Here is a 22,436-nt window from a genome sequence, read left to right as displayed (position 1 = left end):
AGCGTGCCGACCAATCGCACGGCGAAACACTCGTGGCATGAAGCGAGGATGGCAATTGCACAATCTGGGCTCTGTTGAACCCACGTGGAAGGCGAGCGACAATGGATACGAGGCCCTTGCGTGCAGAAAAACATTTTAAAAAATGAACTCTGCGAGGATAGCGACGGCATCGTGGCACGCAAAGTGTGCGGAGATTCCTGTTGATGTGCGCTTGTTGAAGGCAACTCGTTTTGCACGTGTATTGCTCACGTGTTTTTCATTTTCAATCCACCTTCACATTTGCTGTTTTCTTCATTTGCTGTTTTCTCGCTGCTTCTAAAAGTTTGACCATTGCGAACGCAAGAAGCACGGTTGTATAAGTACCAATTATGACACTCAGAGATACACATGCTCTGTCAGAACGACGCAGCTTTAATGAGAGGGTCTTAATTGGAATGAAGAGCCACACTCCAGCCGCTCGCTACCATCGCAATCAATGTCAAGGTCTAGAATAAAATGTTACCATTAGAAATTGTTACACGACAGTCACGTTGAATGTTGAATATAGAAATAAAGAATTTTGATTTCGATTTAAAGCTTTCGTGACTGCAGGGATTCATCTTATTGGTTTTTTCGGTAAAGTCACGTAGAAGGGAGGTAATAAAATAATAAAAATAAAACATAATAAAATAATTCTCACGACGTTTCGGCCACAACGCAAGCAGCCGTCCTCAAGGCGGTTGAATGAAACAGCACACGTGCTTGGAGCATATATATAAGCTGCTTATATATATGACAAAGGCGCAGACCTGCAAGCTGCTTATATATATGCTGCTTATATATATGCTCCAAGCACGTGGCTGCTTGCGTTGTGGCCGAAACGTCGTGAGAATTATTTTGTTATGTTTTATTTTAATTATTTTATTACTTCCCTTCTACGTGACTTTACCGAAAGAACCAAGAAGACAACAAAGAATTTTGAATTAACTTTCAAGTCTGCTGACAGGCCAATATGAGACAAGAAGAAGAGCAGCGATTACAATCATCTCTGATTATCATCATGCTCGGCTTAATTAAAACACCATGTTCGTGTGTGACACGAATGTGTAAAGTGGCCTTCCTACAACACTATGTACGCAGTGGTGGGTAACAAATACCGTCTGGGTGTGAGCACTTATTTTCGTGTTTGAGTACATTTAGATTTATCATTGTGACCGCCACCATCGAGTCTGTACATTGCAATCTAGGACAACATTAATACAAGTTTTATAACTTTGCAACGTGTCTCCGGAGGTGGATGTGCTAAACATGTATTTATTTATTTACCGAGACTTGAATCTCATGCCAAATCGTAGCCCTGTGCACAAACACACACTGCTTTCATGTAATCGCGCGTGCGCATGCAGTTTCGCCTTTTGACAGAGTTCCGTGGTGAACACACACTCGAGACACCTGGTCACGAGTGGTATTTGAAGCTGTTGGGAGTAGATTTCACGAGATCAACTCAGCCTGAAATGAGCATCTGTTGCAGTGGAGTTACCGGAGGCAACTACAGCAGCACTCTGGAAGTAAATCCGACTGGGTACGGGAGAGGCGACGCCTGTTCCTTCTAATACGGTCCTGAACTCGAGGCTAACATCACGCGCGCCTGGTTGATCTCTCTATGCAGCTGACCGTGGGAGATATTTGTGCGTGTGTGAATGTACAGAGACATGTCAGCACTAAGTGGTGCCCTGTGCAGGTGGGTCTGGAGGGGGGCCTAGTTGGAGCAATGGACACGCACACAGACGCAGAGAGAGAAAGGTAAGATCGAGACGCGCAGAGACACAAGGAACACCCGTGCAGCGAGCACCCATCAAGGCCGTCACGCAACAACACAAGGGGTTGGGGTCTGGCAGAATCACACTCGGCCACCTGTATGTATGTTGAACTTCTTTCACACCGTACGTAGCCAAGCGCGCTCATCAGAGGTGCGGGGGAAGGACAACAAACTAGACACAAAAGCAGTTCTAAAAACAGAGCTTTCAATCTGGATGATTTAAAAGTGCATAGCTCCAGTGGCTTCCTAGTATCGGAACGGAAGAGCGTTCCCGACGGCCGCAGAAGCGCATCTGAAAGCGCCGCGCGATGCGTGACCACCGTCTTTGTTTGATGGCTGAGCGAAAAGCAAGCGGCTGTATGTTAGGGGAGCTGCCGATGTTCACACACCGTACTCGGGACTCGTGTGAATACGATGCGACCTGGGGCGGGGGTGGTGGGGTGAATGATAAGGGGTGGCGGACGCACGACCGGTACGTCACACCGATGTTCACCGTGACTGGGGATCGAATCTCGGGCCGCCGGATTCGTAGCGCAGTGAGCTAACCACTACACTGCCGCTGCCCACACACACACACACGACCGGAGAAGAAATGTACACACTCAGCGAGAGACGGACGCACGCAGATAGATACGGAGAGCGAAAGGCGACGTGAAGACACAGAGAGGCAGACACGCCGATGACGTAGAGTTCAATGTGGCAATATGTACGTCGAGATAGGGGCACACAAATAAAGACGCGACGTAGAAATACAGACACGGAGCCACGTGGAGAGGGACATGCAGAGAGATCGGTACAAAGACAGAGAGATACAGCCAGATATACGAAGAGGTTAATCAAGAAGGACACTCTTTTGGGGGGTCCCTAAAGAACTGGGAGCCATGTACACACGAGTGTGTAAATATAGCACTGTGGATACGGTGTCCACGTTCTAATTATTCAAAGGAAACTTCTGTCCTGCGCTGTAGTCCGCGTAAAGGAAAGTCGTCCTATTGAACGCAGGGGAAATCTAACCTTTGCTCGCATGGTGTTCCCATTAGCCCATGGTTCGGACGTCTGCACATCACACTTGTTTTTTTTTTATCAAGGCGGTGTCTCGCATATCGCAGAGTAGCCACAAGACACCAATAATATTGCAAAAAGGCATTATTATTATTATGATTGACCTTTGAGGATAGTGATTATGCTGGAGTCCAGTTTGGTGATACAGCGTCCAGCCCACTTCATCCATGACTGCTTGAGACCAGGATCGAGCACCGCAGCTTATTGCAGTGCGTCTACGAGTGGGAGGTAATGTACTAATAAATAAAATAACAAACGGGGCAGACACCACTCTCTCCAGATGGAACCTCCCCCCCCCGTCTCACCACTTTGCTCCCAACCCCACCGATCGCGTGGGATATTCCACTTCATCCTGCGACGGTGGTGAGTTTCCACGCAACGAGGGTGTTTTATTTTTGCGAATTTAGCTTCGGTTTTGCAACCCCCCCCCCACCTGTGTGTGCGGAATGAGAGCCGTGTATGACTGTTGTAGCGGCAGTGGCAGGGAGGGGAGGGGGGTGAAAGTGTTATTAGCCCCTCGTATCGTGCACACGTGGAGGAGTTTGGCGTCTCGGACCAGCCCGTCAGCTTTACTGGCACGCTATGGAGCGGCAGCAGAATAGTCGTCGCTTGGTATTCATGACCTTCTTGGGGCACCTTCCGCTGCCTCCAATAACGCGCGACAATACCTGAGCGACAGCACAACACGGGGACGACAGTGAAATGGGAACTTTCTAACAGCGCTGTGATAATTCCCACATCAAAAGACGCGACCAAGCCGCGGTGCCATTGTGGTCATTCAACTCCCAAACGATGGACCACGGAGGAAAACGACAACGAACTCTTTCCCGAAGCTCCCCTGTGGCCATCACACCTTGGCGTTGGCATTGAGCTCGTGAACATTTTGTTGCCACGTGCAACGATAGAACAGAATTCCCCAAAACCCGCACCCTTTCTCTAATTTCACCATTCCGTATCGGTATGAGCGATGATTAAAAAATTGTCACTACTATTCGTCATCATCATTCAGCCATAATCCACTGCTGCGTGAAGGCCTCGCCAAGCCACAACCTACTCTCACGAACATGAGATGCAATAATCCACATAGCACCTTGTAGATGCAGCATCACGACCTTGGAGATGGAGCAATGACATTACTGGTTGTGCATGTGCGAGGTGGAGGGTGCCGCGGTGGCGAGATGTTCACTCCCTCGCCGAGTTTGCAGGAGGTCGTGGGTTCGATTCCGACCTCTGACTGTATATTTGGAGTTTGTGTGTGTCTCTCTCTTTGCAGTTGTGTGGATTTTTCTCCGAGTTCCTCCGGTTTTTTTCCCTCCATATTTAAAAACATGCTTTGAGAGTATTTGGCTGCGAAACATTTCCACGTGATAAGCCACTTCGTTGGGCTATCATTTGTGACGAGTCCGCTTCTGAAAAATACCTTTATAGCTCAGTGGGCCTCACCTGGTAGAATAAGAAATAGTTTGAGTTTAGGATGAATGCACCTCAAGATTGTGAGAGACGGCTTGGGCAGTCCCTCATCCAGCAGTGGATCGATAATGACGGACAGTTTTGATAATTATTTACTCAGGAATAAATTACTGTCTCGAGACCCGTGCCAGGAGAGTTCTGCTTTGGGATGTTTTCTCATTACTATTCAGCACAGCCCCAAGCCTCCATCACCAGGCAAGATCCCATGGTGGTCACATGTCAGGTTAAAAAATCCTGCTTAGCTTCCAAGATCCGACACGTGTTTCCCCCCCGACTCATTAACGACTTCATTTACACTTTCAAAACATACGTGTTTTTCTAACATCGACTGTGGTGATGCAGAAAAGCCCCCCGAAGACCACTGCTATGAGATAGGTTACTTGCTGAGATTGTTTACAAAGAGGTGATTTGATTCTAACTCACTATGCGCTGAGTAAGCACAGAGAAGCATAATTTAACGTGTATGAACAAACATATTGTTTGGAACATCAGCCTTTTCAGCCAATATTATTCAACAGGAAGCCTGACTCTGCTAATGAGACCCAGAAGATTGAAACCGATCCGGACTTTGCTTGCTGCTGCTGTCTAGTTTTGGTCTGTAAAGCCAAGTCTGATTGACTAAAACATATTTAAATTTATGAGTTGGGGGGGGGGGGGGCAGAGAATATAAATCTGCTGATACGTGTGTGTTGTTTTGTTAAATTAACAACCGGAATTTATGGAAAAACGAAAATTTAACAATAAATCCATCGGTACTAAACTATCGAGATTTCAATCCTGCTGTGAAGTCGGGTGCTTCGGTTTGGCCCTTCTCACCTTGAAGCAGCTTCAATCGGATTCCCAACCATTACATTAACCCCCTTCCCTTCAAGTGCAAACTTTAAACTGGGCAAACAAAGACAAAGATAAAGATCCCCTGTATAGCCTTAACAGACTGTAGGGGCAAGTGCTGTTAGCGAGCACCTATGAAGGCCAGAACGGTACACGAGGGGGTGGGTGGCCAGCACCACGCCCGACCGCCTTTGTCTCCCCAGTGGCGATGTTTACACACCCGCACCGGGTACTCATTTGAGGCTGAGTCGACACTAGGGGAGGCCCGGGACCGGTTCAGATAACCGTCACTGGTGTTGGCCGTGAGCGGGAATCGAACCCGTGTCGCCGGGTTCGTAGCGCAGCGCGCTAACCGCTACACCACCGCTCCCCAAACACGCACGCACGCGCGCACACACGCGCGTGCACGAGGCCTCGGTGTCCCAGACATTCGTCCCAGAGCCACGAGCCGCTAACTGTCGGGCAAGTAACGAGAGTGCGGCGCGTGGAGTCGCAAAGGAGGGCGAAGAGACACACGCTCGCGCTCCATCCCGCCGCCGGTTAGCGTACACCCACGGCGGCGCTGCATGTCATGTCGCAATCGCTCTCCACGTCCTCCAACGTCCACCCGCTGGTCCCGGCGAGTTGCGGCTCAGAATCGCACCGCTTGCCGGAGCGTTTGCTGCTGTTGCTGTTGCTGCACTTGGCCAGAGTCACCGTCGTGGTGCAGTCGGCGTTCATCTGCGAGCGGCGAAACGAGCACACGGAGGGGGGGGGGGGGCACGCGAAGGCGAACGGCACTCGTTGTAGCCCTAGCAGACTGTTGGGGCAAGCGCCGTTTGAGCGAGCGCCTATGAAAGACCGACACGGCACAGGGGGGGTCGTGGGTGACCACCACCGCGCACGGCGGCTGCCTTTGTCTCCCGAGTGACGATGTTTAGACATTGCACCAGGTACTCATTTTAAGGTTGTGTCGATCTAGGGATGACCCAAGACCAGTTCAAATACTCGCTACTGTTATTTTTCGCCAGTGGGACTCGTTCGTAGCGCAGCGTAGCGCTAACCACTGCACCACCGCTCCCCACACACACATACACAAAGCAACAGAGATCACCCACGTGGCCTCGATATACTCTTTTGGCAAGTGGCTGTTTTAGGGAGCGCCTATCAAGGCCAAAGTGGTGCTGGGCCTAGCACCGAATCCGCTGATGTCGACAAAAAGGTCACGTGTACTAATTTAAGGCTGAGTCAATCGAGGTGATGCCCAAGACAAGTCGAGGAACCACTGGTCACTAACTTATCTGTGTCCATTAAATCCGACCAGAACAGGTGGCAACCCTAGCTGTCTGGAGCTATGATGCCATATATGGCAATGGGCTATACTCACAATTGGTTTTTTACCCTTTTATCTGGCAACACAACTGACACCTTTTTTTACGAGGAGTCATGTTTGCATTGACTACATTTTTGCATTCCGACTGCAGGTATTGTGGTCAATGCAAACATGACTCCTTGTTAAAAAGGTGTCAGTTTTGTTGCCAGATTAAAGGGTAAAAAAACAATAATCATATTTTGCTACTGGCAAAGGAGGTTCTAATGGTGTAAATGCTTACCCCGAGCTCTCATACTCTGATGGTGCATTGTCTTTGAGTTGTGCACCTTTTGGCGTCATCTGGTCCAACACCATGTGAGACTAGGCTCTAAGGAAAGCTGTCTCGGGTGTGGACCAATCAATTTCAAGGACAGTGCATACATTATCAGAGTTGTGTTTTTTGTTTGCATTCCGACTGCAAGTATTGTGGTCAATGCAAACATGACTCCTTGTAAAAAAGGTGCCAGTTTTGTTGCCAGATTAAAGGGTAAAAAAACAATAATCATATTTTGCTACTGGCAAAGGAGGTTCCAATGGGCTAAACTCACTTTCCCAGAGGGGCAGAAGCCGTCCGTCTTATCCCGCGGATCAACGACTTTGGTGCTTGTCGTGAGCATGGAGCTCACTTCCAACGTGATCTTCTCACTTCCTTCCTGCCTCTGGAAATGATAAACACACGCAGAGTCTGCCTCTTATATCTGGCTCAGAGCAGGGATCAGCAGCGTGGTGTCCCTGGAGCCGCATGCGGCTCTTTAGGACCGCTTCGTGAGGTTGTTTATTACGGACCATCACCGTCTCATATTCGTGGCTTTTGAAATTTAGATTTTTGTTGTTGTTACTGATTTCGAAAAAAATGGCTTTTCTTGTTATTTTGGTTGCCGACCCCTGGCTTAGGAACAAAGAGATGATTGTTGGATGAATAAGGGGGGGGGGGTAAAATCTTTGAACCGGCACAGTTGAGACCTGGCTTTGAATTCGGGTTTCAGCCACCTGTGGTTTTAACCACGTAGCTCAGCTGTAGCGAGTTGGTGGGTATTTAATCCAGCAACTGCGGAGGCAGCAGCGAGGGCTGGTGGATTGCACGAATGTTTTGAAACTCCCTTCCCTCGGGTGTCGAGGGGTTGTCCCAAACTGAGAAATAAAATATCAGTCCCGTGCAAAAATGTATTTCTCTGTCGCAGTGCGGATGGGAAAGAGCTGTGCCACGAATGTGCTTAAGAAGTGATTTGATGGGACGTCACAAGTAGTTCTGTAAAGCAGGGTGGTGCGCCCCTCTGCGAGAGCTCTGAATGGACACTCCGTCTCAAGACATGAGCGGGGGGGGGGGGGGTTTATCATTGAATTTGGGGGAGAACATATTGAAAAATAAATTACAAAAAATAGGAATAGACGTAGCGCCAAAACGGTGAAACCCAGACAGGTTTCGTAGGCAGCGTTGTGTTCTTCAAAGCACGTGGCAGTGATTAAACCTGACTTCAAAAAAATAACGCTTGCAGCTGATCTCAAATGTTACTGTGGCAACCCCCCAGAGGGTGATATGAACCAAAGTGACGTAACGATGTAAGAGTTTACGCAGAGCCGGCCCAGCCACTAAGCGACCCTTGCAATTGCAAAGGGCCCCGTGGCCAGCAGAGGCCCCCTAGAGTCACTGCTAGCGAGTGGGGTGAAAAAAAACATACATCAAAGGGGCCTCCAACCAAATTTTGCTTAGGGCCCCCTAAGGTCTAGGGCCGGTTCAGAGTTTTACGCATTGGTAACGCGATTGCAAACCACCCTCGGGATCGTTGTGTTCAGCCTCTGTCTGCCTGTCGGTGAGTCCGCTTGATCAGAGACTCCTCTCTTACAAACCGTCTCGTGTCCTGCCACTGTTTTATCCTTTATTTGTGTATTTTTTGCCATTCCCCCTCTCTTCTTCCTTACCCCCCTCTCCTTGATCGCTCCCAACTTTGCTCCTTCCCATCCTCTCTGCCTCTCCCCGCACCTCCCATTAGCACGATTGGCTACGTACGGCGCGAAAGAAGTTCAGTTCATCGGACATAACCATGCCTGCCTCTTTCTGCTCAGCCTCGACTAAATATCATGCAATGCGTTGATTGAGTGGACAGCTCTACAATTACACCGACGCCCTCTAAACATGGCACCCACCTCGATACCATTGCCTCCTGAAGGTGGAAACCCCCCCGCCCCCCCCCCATTAAAATACACCCAGCCCTTTGTTTCTAACGATGCGGAGGACATCACCAAGTCCCCCCCCCCCGCCACCTAGCTGGCAGGTCATGGGACCACCACTACCACCGCCACTCACAATCCACTGCGCATATTGGATGTGCCACAGGTTGGTGTTGAGCGAGTCGAGGATGAGCGCCACGGAGGAAGTCATGTTGTACAGCGCCAACTGGATCGCGGCTTCCGTGACGGCGGCGGGAACGGCCGGGGGCTCTTCCTGCGACACGACAGTCCGCTCGCTGACCCAGTAGAACTCTGCAGAGCAAAGACATTTGGTGAACGTGCGGGAGTCGCGGGGCTGGGGCTGTGGCTGGGGGGAATCCGCCGGCGCTGTGAGAGCGTGTGTAGCCGCAACATTCAGAATCACTGTGCGATCAAGTCCGCCTGCGCTCATGCGGTGAGCCGGAGAGGTGGGGCAGGTAGCAGGCTACAAAGACGGAGGGGGGGGGGGATAAGCAGGGGACTCACCCCCACCCCCTCCTCCCTTCCCCCACCCCCTCCCCTTCCCCCCCACCCCTCCTCCCTTCCCTCGTCCCTTCCCCCCCCACCCTTCCCCCCCCCCACCCCCACCCCCCTCCATTCCCCCCCCACCCCCCCTCCCTTTCCCCCCCCACCCCCCCTCCCTTCCCCCACCCCCCACCCTTCCCCCCCACCCCCCACCATTCCCCCACCCCTCCTCCCTTCCCTCATCCCTTCCCCCCCCACCCTTCCCCTCCCACCGCCCCTCCCCTCCCTTCCCCCCCACCCCCCTCCCTTCCCCCCCACCCCCTCCCCTTCCCCCCCACCCCCATCCACCCCCCTCCCTTCCTCCTCCACCCCCCACCCCCCCACTCCCTCCCTCCTCCCCCCCACCCGCCCATCCCCCTCACTTTCCCCCCACCCCCGTCCCTTCCCCCCACCCCCTCCCTTCCCTCCCCTCCCACCCACCCATACCCCCACCCCCCTCACTTCAAACTCCCTCCCAACCGCCCCTCCCCTTCCTTCCTCCCCCACCTCCCCCCTCTCTTCCCCCTCCCCCTCCCTTCCCCCCCCCCCCCCCCCTCCCTTCCCCCCCTCCCTTTCCCCCCCCCACCCTCCTCCCCCCCCCCCACCCCCCTCCCTTCCCCCCCCCACCCCCCTCCCTTCCCCCCCACCCCCCTCCCTTCCCCCACAACCCCCCTCCACCTCCCTCCCTTCCCCCCCCACCCCCCTCCCTCCTCTCCCCCCCCACCCTCCCATCCCCCTCCCTTCCCCCCCACCCCCCCCTCCCTTCCCCCCCCACCCCCCCTCCCCCCTCCCCTTCCTTCCACCCCCCTCCCCCTCAAGATGGGACTTGCACCAGGGCCGAGAGCAACAACGCCGCTGGCCACCGCTGAGACCTCTGGATTCTCTGGATTCTCACGGCAGCCTTTATGGGGCTCAATACAATTCTATCCAAGGGAGAATGGGGGTGATACGTGGCTCGCGTTAATTTTCCGCCAATGATTTCGTTTTGTAAGAGGGATACCCGTTTCCACCAGCCTCTCCTCCCGAACAAGTTGAGTGTTCAATATTGAAGTTTGATTTTTGTTCAATGGCAACGCCTTTATTAAGTTGTATTTTCCTACCGTCAGTGTGTCCCAAGATAAAGTTACGTTTAAAAAAATATATAACAACGCCACATTTGCTTCCCACCTCGTACGGAGGTAAGCGGGAGGGTTGAGGGTGGAATGGCAGGCGCCAAGATCGCAGAATCACCACTCCGACTGCACAATTCGGAGAGCATTGTGTAACTACGTGTACAAAAGTAAATGCCTTGATCTAAGCCGGCAGCTCGACGGCATCGAACTGTTAAGCGCCTCTTAAAGGTTATTGTTCCCGGAGGAGTGGCAATCACCCTTAATGATGTTTCGCAGCCGCTAGTGCTGCCATCGCGAACGAACGGAATGAACGCGTGGGCTACGATTTGTTTTGGGAGCGCTGCGAATTGAGTCGTGACCACACCCGTCTGACACACACGGCTGTGACAGCGCATGATATGAGCCCATTATGTGTTACAGTTTAACCTTCATGATTATTGATCAAGGGGGGGGGGAGGGGGAGAGTGTCACCGGACATTCAAACGTGCCCGATGTTGATCAATTGCGTGTTTAACCGCATGGAAGCACAACTTTATACGTATTTAATAATGATAATAAATATTAAGTAATTATTACTATTATAATTTTTAACCCAGAAAAGTCTCACAAAGTCTCCAGAAGGTCTTCGGTAAGGCCTTGCCAAGTTGTACGCTGCAGGGGCGATGTTGCTACGAATGTTCTCCCAATTGAGTAACTTGAAGGTAATTTTTATCACTGGGATGTATGTCTAATACCAGTAAAAGTTGTATGTTTTTGTGGTTTTATTTTGCTATGGGAAGAAACTGGAGAAGCCAGGGGACACCCACGCAGAACAGTGGGGAGAACCATAACAACAAATTCCACACACAAAGGCACCTCAGCTGGGAATCAAACTCAGGCGCGTCTCGCTGTCGGCCACAATTGGTGACCACTCACGCCACCCGGCCCCACTTGCGCAGCGCAACGCCCTTACCTGTCTCATTCCCCGTGGCGTTGACATTGCATATGACGTAATTGGCTTTGAGTCCCTTTCCCGACAATGCCGACACGCTTGCCATGCAGCAGCCACGGATCTGTAACGTCAGGGCCGCAACGCAGGCAATCGACGGGAGAGAGTAATCTCTGCACTTCACAGAGCGGAGATAATGTGCAACGTAGTGCCGGGGAGTGGCAGATTCGAAGGCCATGGAATGCCTACAGAACGTATATTATGCGGTTTGGATTTGTATCGTGTCGAAATGGGACTGCTTTTCAACACACTCTACAGATACGGTGCGCATTTATTTATTTAATATACATAGGCAGTCCGTCACAGAGGGGGGGAACAAGGACGGGTTTGAGCCTTGAGTTGAAGAGCTACAGGGAGTGAGCGATGCGTGGCTGAAGACTTGGCCAAGTGACCTTGGGAAGTGCGTGGAGGGGAGTAGAGTGAGATGAGAGGGGAGAGGCAGGAGAGTGCGTGGAGGGGAGTAGAGTGAGATGAGATGGGAGAGGTATGAGAGACCGTGGAGGGGAGTAGAGTGAGATGAGAGGGGAGAGGCAGGAGAGTGCGTGGAGGGGAGTAGAGTGAGATGAGAGGGGAGAGGTATGAGAGAGCGTGGAGGGGAGTAGAGTGAGATGAGAGGGGAGACGCAGGAGAGTGCGTGGAGGGGAGTAGAGTGAGATGAGAGGGGAGAGGTATGAGAGAGCGTGGAGGGGAGTAGAGTGAGATGAAGAGGGGAGAGGCGAGAGAGTGTGGAGGGGAGTAGAGTGAGATGAGAGGATTGAGGTAGGAGAGTGTGTGGAGGGCAGTAGAGTGAGATGAGAGGGGAGAGGCAGGATGGTGCGTGGAGGGGAGTGGAGTGAGATGAGAGGGGAGAGGTAGGAGAGTGCGTGGACGGGAGTAGAGTGAGATGAGAGGGGACAGGCAGAGGAGAGTGTGGAGGGGAGCGGAGTAAGATGAGAGGGGAGAGGCAGGAGAGTTTTTGGAGGGGAGTAAAGTAAGATGAGAGGGGAGAGGCGGGAGAGTGCGTGGAGGGGAGTAGAGTGAGATGAGAGGGGAGAGGTAGGAGGAGAGTTTTTGGAGGGGAGCGGAGTGAGATGAGAGGGGAGAGGCGGGAGAGTGTGTGGAGGGGAGTAGAGTGCGATGAGAGGGGAGAGGTAGGAGGAGAGTTTTTGGAAGGGAGCGGAGTGAGATGAGAGGGTAGAGGCGGGCAGAGATGAGGCCAATGCGCATTTTGAAGACGGCGGAGTGCGCTCCTGAAGAATTGATGGAGCATTCCATCGTTAAAATGCATCCGTACATTTATCGTCTCCAAGGAAACACGCTCCTACCAGTCGAGCCCTTGAACGCAACACGCGTCGTGTGTCTTAGCTAACAGGGGGAGTGAAACGCGCACGCCGAGACACACACTCACAGCGTTCTCGCGATCCGCGCAGAAGGCGTGCTTGAAGCGCTCTCGGCTGTTGGGGCACCTCGTCTCGGCCACGTGGAACGTCACGAGGAATTGCTTCTCCCCCCCGTCCGCGTCCTTTGAAAGGAGTCGCGCGCACGCACGCGCACACACGCACGCGCACGCACGCGCACACACGCGCACGTTACCCGGCACCCACGAGACCAACGGGCAAACCAGCACGGGAATTTCAATTCAATTTGAATGACGTCTCTCCTCATTTGCACGTGCAAGACGCGTGTGGTTATTGCTAGACGAATGCAGGGGGGTGGGGGGGGTGAAACTGACATCCAGTTGCTTTGTGTTCCTTCTGATGCCTAAACTCTCAGCTTATTTTGCGCTGGTTGCCATCACAACGGCTGTGTGCAGAATGAACGCAAGGATGGCGATGTCGTCTTGACATGCAAAAAGCATGCGGCGGCTCCTTGTGATGTTTTGCAGTTTAAGACGCATTTTTTGCATGTACTGCACAGGTTGGCACCGAAGTTTTTTTTTGCCGAGATGAACATGTTTTAATTTTCTTGATGAACTAAAGCAAGTGGGCTTGGGCTGGACTGTTGGCTGGATGGGACGATTACTCGATGGTAAAGAATAATGATGGAGTGTCAGCCAAGAAATGAAACGTGTCCGATAGCACGTGCACCGGGGAGATGGAGCAATGACATCAGCTTGTCCGTAGAAGTTACGTGGCTTATTACATATCAGGATTGTGAGATAAATCATTCCACTGCTGAATGAGACTTCGCCAAGCCTCTGCCACCACTAACGATTGTCAGAGGCAAACATTCACCCAGCACCTTCTGGGCGCTGGATGTCTACCGTGGAAATGGAGCGGTCAAATTAATTGCTGTGTAGGTGCGCGGTGGATTATCCCCATCCCAGGATTGTGAGCGATGGGGACGGCTTGGGGATGTCTCTATCCAGCAGTGGATTGACCATGTCTGATGATAATGGTGATGATGAAACTGTCGAGACATCCTGTCCACATGCATTACCCATGACTGAGTGATTACCACGCCGTATTCATTCGTCGATGGGGAGACATATTCTTGGTTCTTTCGGTAAAGGCACGTAGAAGGGAAATAATAAAATAAAAATAATTATTATGTTTTATTTTTATTATTGTATTATTTCCCTTCTACGTGACTTTACCGAAAGAAGCAAACATATGAATCCCTGCAGTCACGAAAGCTTTAAATCGAGATGGGGAGACACTTTGATTATTTGACCCTGGGCAGCATTGAGCCCTTCAAGCCTCCCCTCCACTACAGATTGTAGGAGAACACAGGGAGCGAACTCACCAGACACGCCGATGACAAAACCCATCCGGAATGCACCCCCCGATCTCGTCAGGTCTCGGAAATTGAACAGAGTTGAGCCGGGACATCGTCATGATGAGCGACCAACACGCTGTGGGCGCGATGTTATGCTCAGTGCTAAAACATCTAGAATTTTTTGTGCACGATATTCCCTCGTCGATGGTAATAATAATTTTATAATATGTTTGGTTTCCGTGTAGTCCTGACAGAGCAAGGCTTTCGCAAAGGCGCTACGAGGGCGATGTTTGCTGTGTGATTTTACGCACTCGAGTAAGTTTGCGAGTTGTTTTCACCAATCCACACTGACCAGCGTGGCGAAGCATGCCACGAATAACTGGCACACCTCCACAGTCTGATGCGGTGCGTGGAGGCCCTCACCCAGCAGGTCACCGAAGCCGCGACGGCCCGTGAGTAACCACGATATTATGGACAACGTCGCCTCTGCCGCTCCGACAAGACCTACGAGAACCCCTCCCACGCCGTCGGCTGAAATCCGGAAGCGTGACTCCGCTCTCGCAGCCGAGAATAAAAACTATCGGCACTCGCTGGACGAAGTCGCAGGCGGCCCAGCAACAGAAGCTTCGAGTGGCAGATTTGTACCAGAAAGGCTCCACGTGTTAAGGCCAAACAAACAAAAATTTAATTGACCTGAAACAAAGCCCATTAAGAACCCGACTGTGGAAGGATCGGGACTTCTCTCCCCCGCGGCACGCACCGCGGACCTTCGCTGCACCGCGCGCCTGAACGCAACGTGGCAGACGCGCGCGCGCGCACGGGCACCTTCCGCGAACGGACGGTCAAAGATTCACCGAACTGCGACCGCGGTGACGTTCAAGCCGTCGTCACCCGACGACGACGGACGGACGCGCCGTCCGTGCAGACGCATCGTGGCGGTGCCGCTGACGACGCCGTGCGGCGTCCACTGCCCCCTTTGAATTGGTCGACAGCAAAACGTATCCATTCGACTAGAAATACCTTTTTAAACTGCCGTACGAAAGAAGAGGAAGATTGGCATAAAGGGGCTTTGTATGCACGTGAGAATTCCATTTACAATGTAGTCTAAGTGCATTCCAATTTTTCTCTATACAATCTATGGGTATTCCGTCTTCCGTTAAATGCTATGGGCATTCGTTTTCTGTCATTCCTCTTGGCCTATCCCATCACACATCCCACTGCATGGCACATCATTCATATGTTGGACAGAGAAAGCGTCCACTCACCACCGCGTACATCTCCGTGAGTCCACGCTCCTCGTACCACTGAGGGTGTGGGTCGTGGGTGTTGTAGGCGTTGATGGCCAGAAGAACGCTCTGCTTGGCGGTCATTAATTCCCGTGGATCCAGATGATTTATCGCCAACTCTTTACTGTTGTCTGGCAGGTGCGATGACCTCCAGAAGACGACGCAGGTGTCCGGCGGTTGGGTCACGGGAAGGGCCCACGATGTGACACTCAGCGTCAAGACGAGAGGGAGAGATAGCATCGTCACCATCATCATCATCGTCGTCGTCGGCAGTGTGTGTGTGTGTCTACCCGTTCGCACATGCACGCACGGTCCGCTCCCAGCAGTATTGAACCGAGAATGCACACCGCGCGTGGTTCTGCGCAAAGTTTGTGCGCAGGTTTCCAAAAGTAACCAATAAAACGTAGAACAATAGAGGGTAGTTCTTTGAGGACGGGGGGGGGCACGTTGGTCGGTTCACGGGGTCGTGAATCCACGTGCCTCGACTTCACTGCCGCCCGGCACTTGTTGATTTTTTGTCTGGGTTATCTATTGACCTGCCTTGGAGTAAAGTTGATCATCACAGTGTGTCAACATTCAACTGATATGCTCGCTCCGGCGTTTCCCGTAAACGGCAGCGATGTTGTTTTCCTGGTCAAAGCCACACCGTTCGGTCCAAAGGTTAGGATGATGTCGCGAAAGGAGATGTAGGCTTACTGCGGAGAAGAGCCATCTCTGAATACTCACTTTTGGATATTTAGCCAAATAAACTTTTTTTTTTAAATCAAACGTTGCATTTTTGGTTGGCAACAGCATCTACAGGAGTGATTCGATATACAGGTTTTCGTCAGACTTTTTACACGACTTTTGGGGATTGTTTTTATTTTACTTAAATAGTTTTGCAAACCAATGCAATACCGAGTGGTAGAGAACGGTTCGTGGAAACAAATGCCGCGTAGCAATTTCCAACATCGCCTCGAATGATTGCGTACGCCCATTAAGGGGGGCAGCACTTTTTCACTCACGCTGCTTCCGAGTAATGTTTGTCACACGACAGTTTGACCGATATCTTTTGAATGATCATAGCTGTAAGTCAGTCATGTAAAGTGCAAAGCCAAAGGTTATGCAATGGATTTGTTTTACAGCCTTTGGTGACCAGGCTGAGACCATCAACCACTGCACTCGAGATTTGAGCAATGGATCTCAGAAGTAACAGGTCAGTGATTTGAGCGACTCGACCATATCTAATCAGGTGTTTAAGAAAAAAAAGAACATTGTCAAAATAATTATCATCATAATATAACAAAAACATTAATTCAGTGTGAAACTGTCAACGTTTTTGCTTACCACCCAGAAAAAAACTCCACTGAGTCTGTAAACTCTCAGGACACCCCTGCTTAGAATATTTGTCCAATTCTGAAAACTAAAACGTATTTTTCCGCATAAAGAAGGAACTTGTTTTTCCCTCGGAGAAAACAAATACACACACGTAAAGTGGATAACACTGCAATAAAATCTGCCTAGGTCAGCAACCAGACTTATTCTTATGCCTCCTAGAGGCACATCGCTGCCCCTGCATGCATCACGATTTTATCTCTCTCTCTCCTCTCTCTTTTTTTTTACGATCAGTGGAAACAAGAAGATGCTCGGTGTAGTCGGCACTTTGTTTCGGTCATCATTTCGTAATTTTTTTTTTTAAACTTTGCTTTATGTAAAACCCCCACCTCTCGCTCGCTCACTCTCTCGCTCACTCTCTCTCTTACTCTCTCGCTCACTCTCTCGGTCACTCTCTCGGTGCACCCACAACCGCACCGCCTCCTCGCGCTCGCACGCGTGTCACAGAATCGTCAATTCACTCAACATCGTTACGCTGTGGGGAGTACGCGCGCTCGTCATTAGTGATGCAGCCGTTCGCAATGGTGGTTGGTGTTTGCACGCAGCTACGACGGTGGTGATGGTTAGCACGCTGAGCTCGCACTCCGGACGTGTCGCTGGTTTGATCTCGCGGTGTGGGGGTGGAAACGACGGTGCAGGTCGCCTCTGTGTGGGGTAGAATGTGGGGGGGTACTCCAACTTTGTCCACGATGTCTCGGCCAGCGGGTAACAGTTGGTCAAATAGTATATTACATCATCTGAAAATGATGATGGCGATGCCTTGGTGAATATATATACACGTAACTAAGGGAAAAACCATATGCGAGTCATTTATTTGTTGAATATGCAGATAAATAGATTAATTTTTTTGGGACCAAATGTTAAATCGCTTGGTTGGCAACATCAGCATTGCAGTGATTTCATACACTGTACAGTTTCTTGTCAGGCTAATAAAAATGGGTATTTTTCTCAAATTGTATGCCGATTATGCTACCGACATCCTTGCACGAGACGTAGCATCCATTCGTAAACCGTCGTCGGACAGTGCAACCCCCCCAGTCTCAGAGAACAGCCACAGAATGATGTTTGAGGTGACTTCGGATTACCTCTTTATGCACACGAGGCGCGCAGATCTTTCACACTAACCCTGACCACAGAGTAATGTTTGTCACACAAAAGTCAGATTTTTTGTGGTTGTTTTATGATTCTCAGAGCAAGAATTTAGTCGATTAAGTGCAAACCCCAAATTTCCTCTAATAATTATCTTTGAGTCGTTGGTGACGAGGCTGAGACCATGAAAATCACACCCCTTTGAAGAATCTATTTTATTATGTCGGAGGAGGTCCCGTGTTTTGCCAGAAGTGATGTGAGAGCAATCAATTGCAGGGGCTGCATTGAGCTGAACAAACGTGCTTGTTGAAACACGCCGTGCCCTTCGCAGAGTTAGTTGATTCTCTGCCAGTGCAATATTGTACAGAAATCACAGTGCGAGGCGTATTGACCGAGGATTGCCAGCTCTGTTTTAGTTTGAGCGAAATCAAGAGGAATGACCGGTGCGTCAGATAAACAATCACGGCTTTTGTTTAGACCACAGCGTGAAGCAGATATTATTTGCTGTCAAATAAAGAAATAATAGGCACCTATTAGAACCTAGAATTACGTCTCAAAATGCTCATGCAAATGGCATTCGCTGCTGCTGAATAATCGGCATCATCATCAGTCATGGTCAATTCACGACTTGGATGAAGGCCTCCCCTCGTTGTATTCGTCATCGGGGTTGTTTGCTGGTCAGTGTGAGTTGGCGAAGAGGCAGGAGCTCAGGACCGGTTCAGATGTTACTCGGAAACTGACGTTATATCCCGTAGGCATTAGAACTCAGGTGGCCATGTTCATAGCGCAGCATGGAACAGCGAGTCTCTCTCTCTCAAGATAGACCGCTGATGCGTATCCGTAACAAACTAGCCAAGTGTCTCAGCGGTGGAGCGAGTGACTTGCAATCTGGAAGGTTTCCTGTTCAAATCCTGGCTGGGAATTGACTTGGCTGGGATTGATCAAATAAGTACCACTTGGTAGGGACGTCAACACGGATAGCCTTGCTCCCGCTTTTAGATGTGGAAAAGTCAATCCACCAGCACGGGGCTTTAAACAGCTGATGGGCACCGGCTCAATGCTCATTTCAACAGGAAATAACTTTTTACTTTTATTTGTAACATATAAGAGAGATAATCCTCATTAAGAATCAGGTGAGCCCACTGATATCGTCTCTCTCTCTCTCTCAAGGTAGACCTGATAATGTTTAGCAAAGAACATTGATGCAAATATTATTTGGGTCTTTCGGTAAAGTCACGTAGATAGCTTCAAAGAAAATAACAATTTGTTATTTTGATATTGTCTTTGAACCGATCTACATGACTTTACCGAAAGACCCAAATAATATGAATTTCTGCAGTCACGAAAGCTTTAAGTCACGATTTAACATTGATGCAAGCTACGATCGTACATTATTTCGGATAATTCCGTGAACGTGCTTGGTCTGTGGGAGGAAACCAAAGCATCTGGAGAAAACCCACACATGCATAAAGGGATTAGAGGCTCCAAAGCTCCGTTATCGATGACTCCAATAACACTTGCTGTGCTGCCATCTCCTGGCCATATCGCAGGCGAGCGGTTTGTGAGTTTCACACGCACACACCAGCGCGGTCCACCAACTCGAGCCTCCACAGTTGCCGGATTACCTTAACCCCTGGTTCAAGTTTCATGTATCAGGTGTATAGCCCTGTAAGCCATGCGGCTCTTAAGTCGGGTGCAACCGCAACAAACAAAATATGAACACAGAACATCCCAAAGCGACGACACGCAACAGAAACATCCTGGAATAAACCAGCAAATATTTGTGTGTGCGCCTCAAATAAAACAAATGCTGTACATATAACGGATCAGTGGAGTGGGGGGAGCGGTGACGCAGTGGTTGGCGCACTACACTCGAAATCCGACCGCTCATCTGAGTTCGATTACCAGTCACGGCTTTCATCGGGAGGGGGGGGGGTAATATCAGAACCAGTCCGGGGCTTCCTCTAGTTCGACTCAGCCTTGAATTAACACAAACCGCGATCATCGTGCATGATGTTTGTGTAACATGGTAAACCTTTTCTTTGCGTTGAACAGGGCCCCATGGTGTTGATAAGGTCAATAAGGTGTTGGAATCTAGAAGCTTTTGTGAGCACGTCTGACTGCTGCTGATGAGTGCAGTTTTAGTGCTTTAACACATTCCTGCGGAGGGAGCTGGTAGGAACATTGGGTTGGTCGCTCAATGGCCAGGGTCAACGGCGGCGTGGTGTATTCCGCAAATATGCCCGACTGTGAGGGCGGGCATAAGTCGGCGTGAGTAGGTTAAACGTTGAGTTTTATAAGGGCACCACGGGGTGACCAGCCCCTCCTCACCCAGCCCCACCCCTCCCACCCCCCACCCAGCCCCACTCTCCCCACCCAGCCCCTCCCCACCCTCCCCACCCTCCCCACCCAGCCCCTCCCCACCCTCCCCTCTCTACCCAGTCCCACCACTCCCATTTTTGGATGCACGACGGACGGACGGAGACAATAATCCCCTGTGGGCTGGTGTAACCAGGAGGTTCCTACCAGTAAAAAAAATATATTCCGCTTCTTGATCATATCGGTTTGGGAAACCACGTCTGATTGCCTAATAAGCGGTTAAAAACGAGTGAATAGAGCGGAGCTTTGCGTACATATAACTTTACCCATAATGATCCACAGTAAGTGCCTTGTCATCAAACAACTATACGTAGGCAGGCTTTCATCTAGCAGTGGATAAACATTGGCCAATTATAATAATGATGACACCGATTATTTTTTTCTTTTCGACAGATTTTCAAATAATCTTACAGGTGACCGTGCAACCTAAGACGGATCCTAATCCGCAAAACGGTGAAGGGAAATTATTCTAGATTTGAAGCTTTCGTGACTGCAAGGATCCATAATCTTAGGTTTTTTTGGTAAAGTCACGTAGGTAAAAATAAATAATACACAAATAAATAATAAAAATAATAGAGATAATAATAGAAATAAAATAAAAAATCACGACGTTTAGGAGGCAACACAAGTCTCCGTCATCAGGTGGGACCGTCACAGCCAGATTTACTGTCTCCAGATTTATTATTTTATTTCTATTAATATCTCTATTATTTGTATTATTTATTTGTGTATTATTTATTTTTACCTACGTGATTTTACCGACAAAAACCTAAGAGTAGGGGAAATTATCTTCGTCGTGATGCTCACACGACATTGAGTAAGTGCCGAGGATGTCGCCTCTACCTCGAGGTGGTGGTCGGGGGAGGGGGACACGCCAGGATTGGACTCCACCAGCGCCGCACTGCGGCTGCACGAAGTCGTTCGGGCGAGCGTTTGAAGAAGGCGTGCAAACAACAACAACAAACAACAACAGTTCGCTCCTTCTGCACGCTTGGAAGGAATTGCCGCTGAGCGGACAGGAGGAGGTCAACGTACGGATTGGAGTGGCTTCTCAACCGGGGGTGGGGGGTGTGGGGGAGTCATTTGGTGAATAATCACATTGTATGAATCTTATAGTGTCCAATAACTACAGTAAAATGTAAATCCACGTGGTAACGTTGAACGATCTAAAAGACGATTTAAAGCGTTCGTGACTGCAGGGATTCATCTTCTTGGTTCTTTCGGTAAAGTCACGTAGAAGGGAAATAATAAAATAAAAAAGATATAATATTATATTTGTTATATAATGATATTATATTATTATATTATTTCATTTTATTATATAATTTTATAATGTTTCATTTTTTATTATTTTCTTATTTCCCTTCTACGTGACTTTACCGAAAGAACCATGAACATCTAAAAGACCTTTCCAAACTCATTGATCGTAAACAAGGTGGTGGTTTCCAAGAGTCACCAGCGACTGAGAGTAAATGACGTCGTGTCAGCAGAGCGTCCGACGATGGTTTTATTCAGTTACTTATCCAGTCAGGATAGCTCACAAGATGGACAATTGCTTAAAATAGCAACCTTCATTATTTAGAACATTAATCTCTCCGAACCGTGTTGGGTCAGGCAAGGGTGTTACTTGGCAAATTCAACAAGGGGGCACCGCTGCGGTTGAGCACCTCTGAGGGATTAGACAACACACGTGGAGTTTATAACACGATTCAAGCTGTTATAGAACGCTAAGTGGTCTTCGGCGAGATACGTCCTGGCTAGAGGGCATGGCGGCCAATGGTCAAGAACGATCATCTTCTTGGTTCTTTCGGTAAAGTCACGTAGAATTGTATTTTATTATGTTAAAATTGTAATATTTTATTATTTCCCTTCTACGTGACTTTACCGAAAGAACCAAGAAGATGAATCCCTGCAGTCACGAAAGCTTTAAATCGTACTTAGTCCTGTTCACTGTGAAATAAACGTGTTGCCTGCAAGTCAAGTGTGTGCCTCCGTGAAGAACACCACAAATACAACGTTTACAATCCGTGAAGCTTCTGAGTGCATGTCAGTTATAACACAAGGATACAACATGAATAAACCCGCTACAAAATAGGACATCCTTCACCCCCAGTGGCCTCAATGATAATACGAAGAAAGGCCTTTTATGAAGCACCTATTTAATGGGCAATATGTTAATTAATTCAGAATTTTCGTGTTCGTTATTGAAAACATTTTTTGGGTCAAGACACGGCACTTGTCCTTCACCAACCACGAGAGGATGCTACATTGTCCGCAATGTCATTTG

The 22,436-nt window shown here is 49.7% G+C and overlaps 1 protein-coding gene across 3 annotated transcripts; it reads right to left on the bottom strand.

The window, feature by feature from the left end:
• Nucleotides 1-390: 390 nt before the first annotated feature.
• On the bottom strand, nucleotides 391-15,706 carry LOC144727583 (uncharacterized). 3 transcript variants are annotated; one of them, XM_078606486.1, is made up of 7 exons: nucleotides 15,287-15,706; nucleotides 12,714-12,825; nucleotides 11,289-11,390; nucleotides 8,818-8,993; nucleotides 7,061-7,171; nucleotides 5,717-5,881; nucleotides 391-3,528 (listed from the first exon to the last, which is right to left on the bottom strand). In XM_078606486.1, exons 1-7 carry the CDS (start codon nucleotides 15,563-15,565, stop codon nucleotides 3,430-3,432), a joined length of 1,044 nt encoding a protein of 347 aa, XP_078462612.1. In that variant the 5' UTR covers nucleotides 15,566-15,706; the 3' UTR covers nucleotides 391-3,429. The 3 variants fall into 3 exon arrangements, with proteins under 3 accessions (XP_078462612.1, XP_078462613.1, XP_078462611.1); XM_078606487.1 differs by having other exon boundaries at nucleotides 5,805-5,881; XM_078606485.1 differs by having other exon boundaries at nucleotides 5,711-5,881; nucleotides 15,287-15,705.
• Between the last annotated feature and the right edge of the window lie 6,730 nt (nucleotides 15,707-22,436).

The sequence above is a fragment of the Lampetra planeri genome, chromosome 26 (genome assembly GCF_965212315.1).
Source record: "Lampetra planeri chromosome 26, kcLamPlan1.2.h2, whole genome shotgun sequence".
NCBI classification, from domain to species: Eukaryota; Metazoa; Chordata; class Hyperoartia; order Petromyzontiformes; family Petromyzontidae; genus Lampetra; species Lampetra planeri.
Note: the sequence above shows the minus strand (reverse complement) of the source record. Positions and strands in the feature narration are given on the sequence as shown.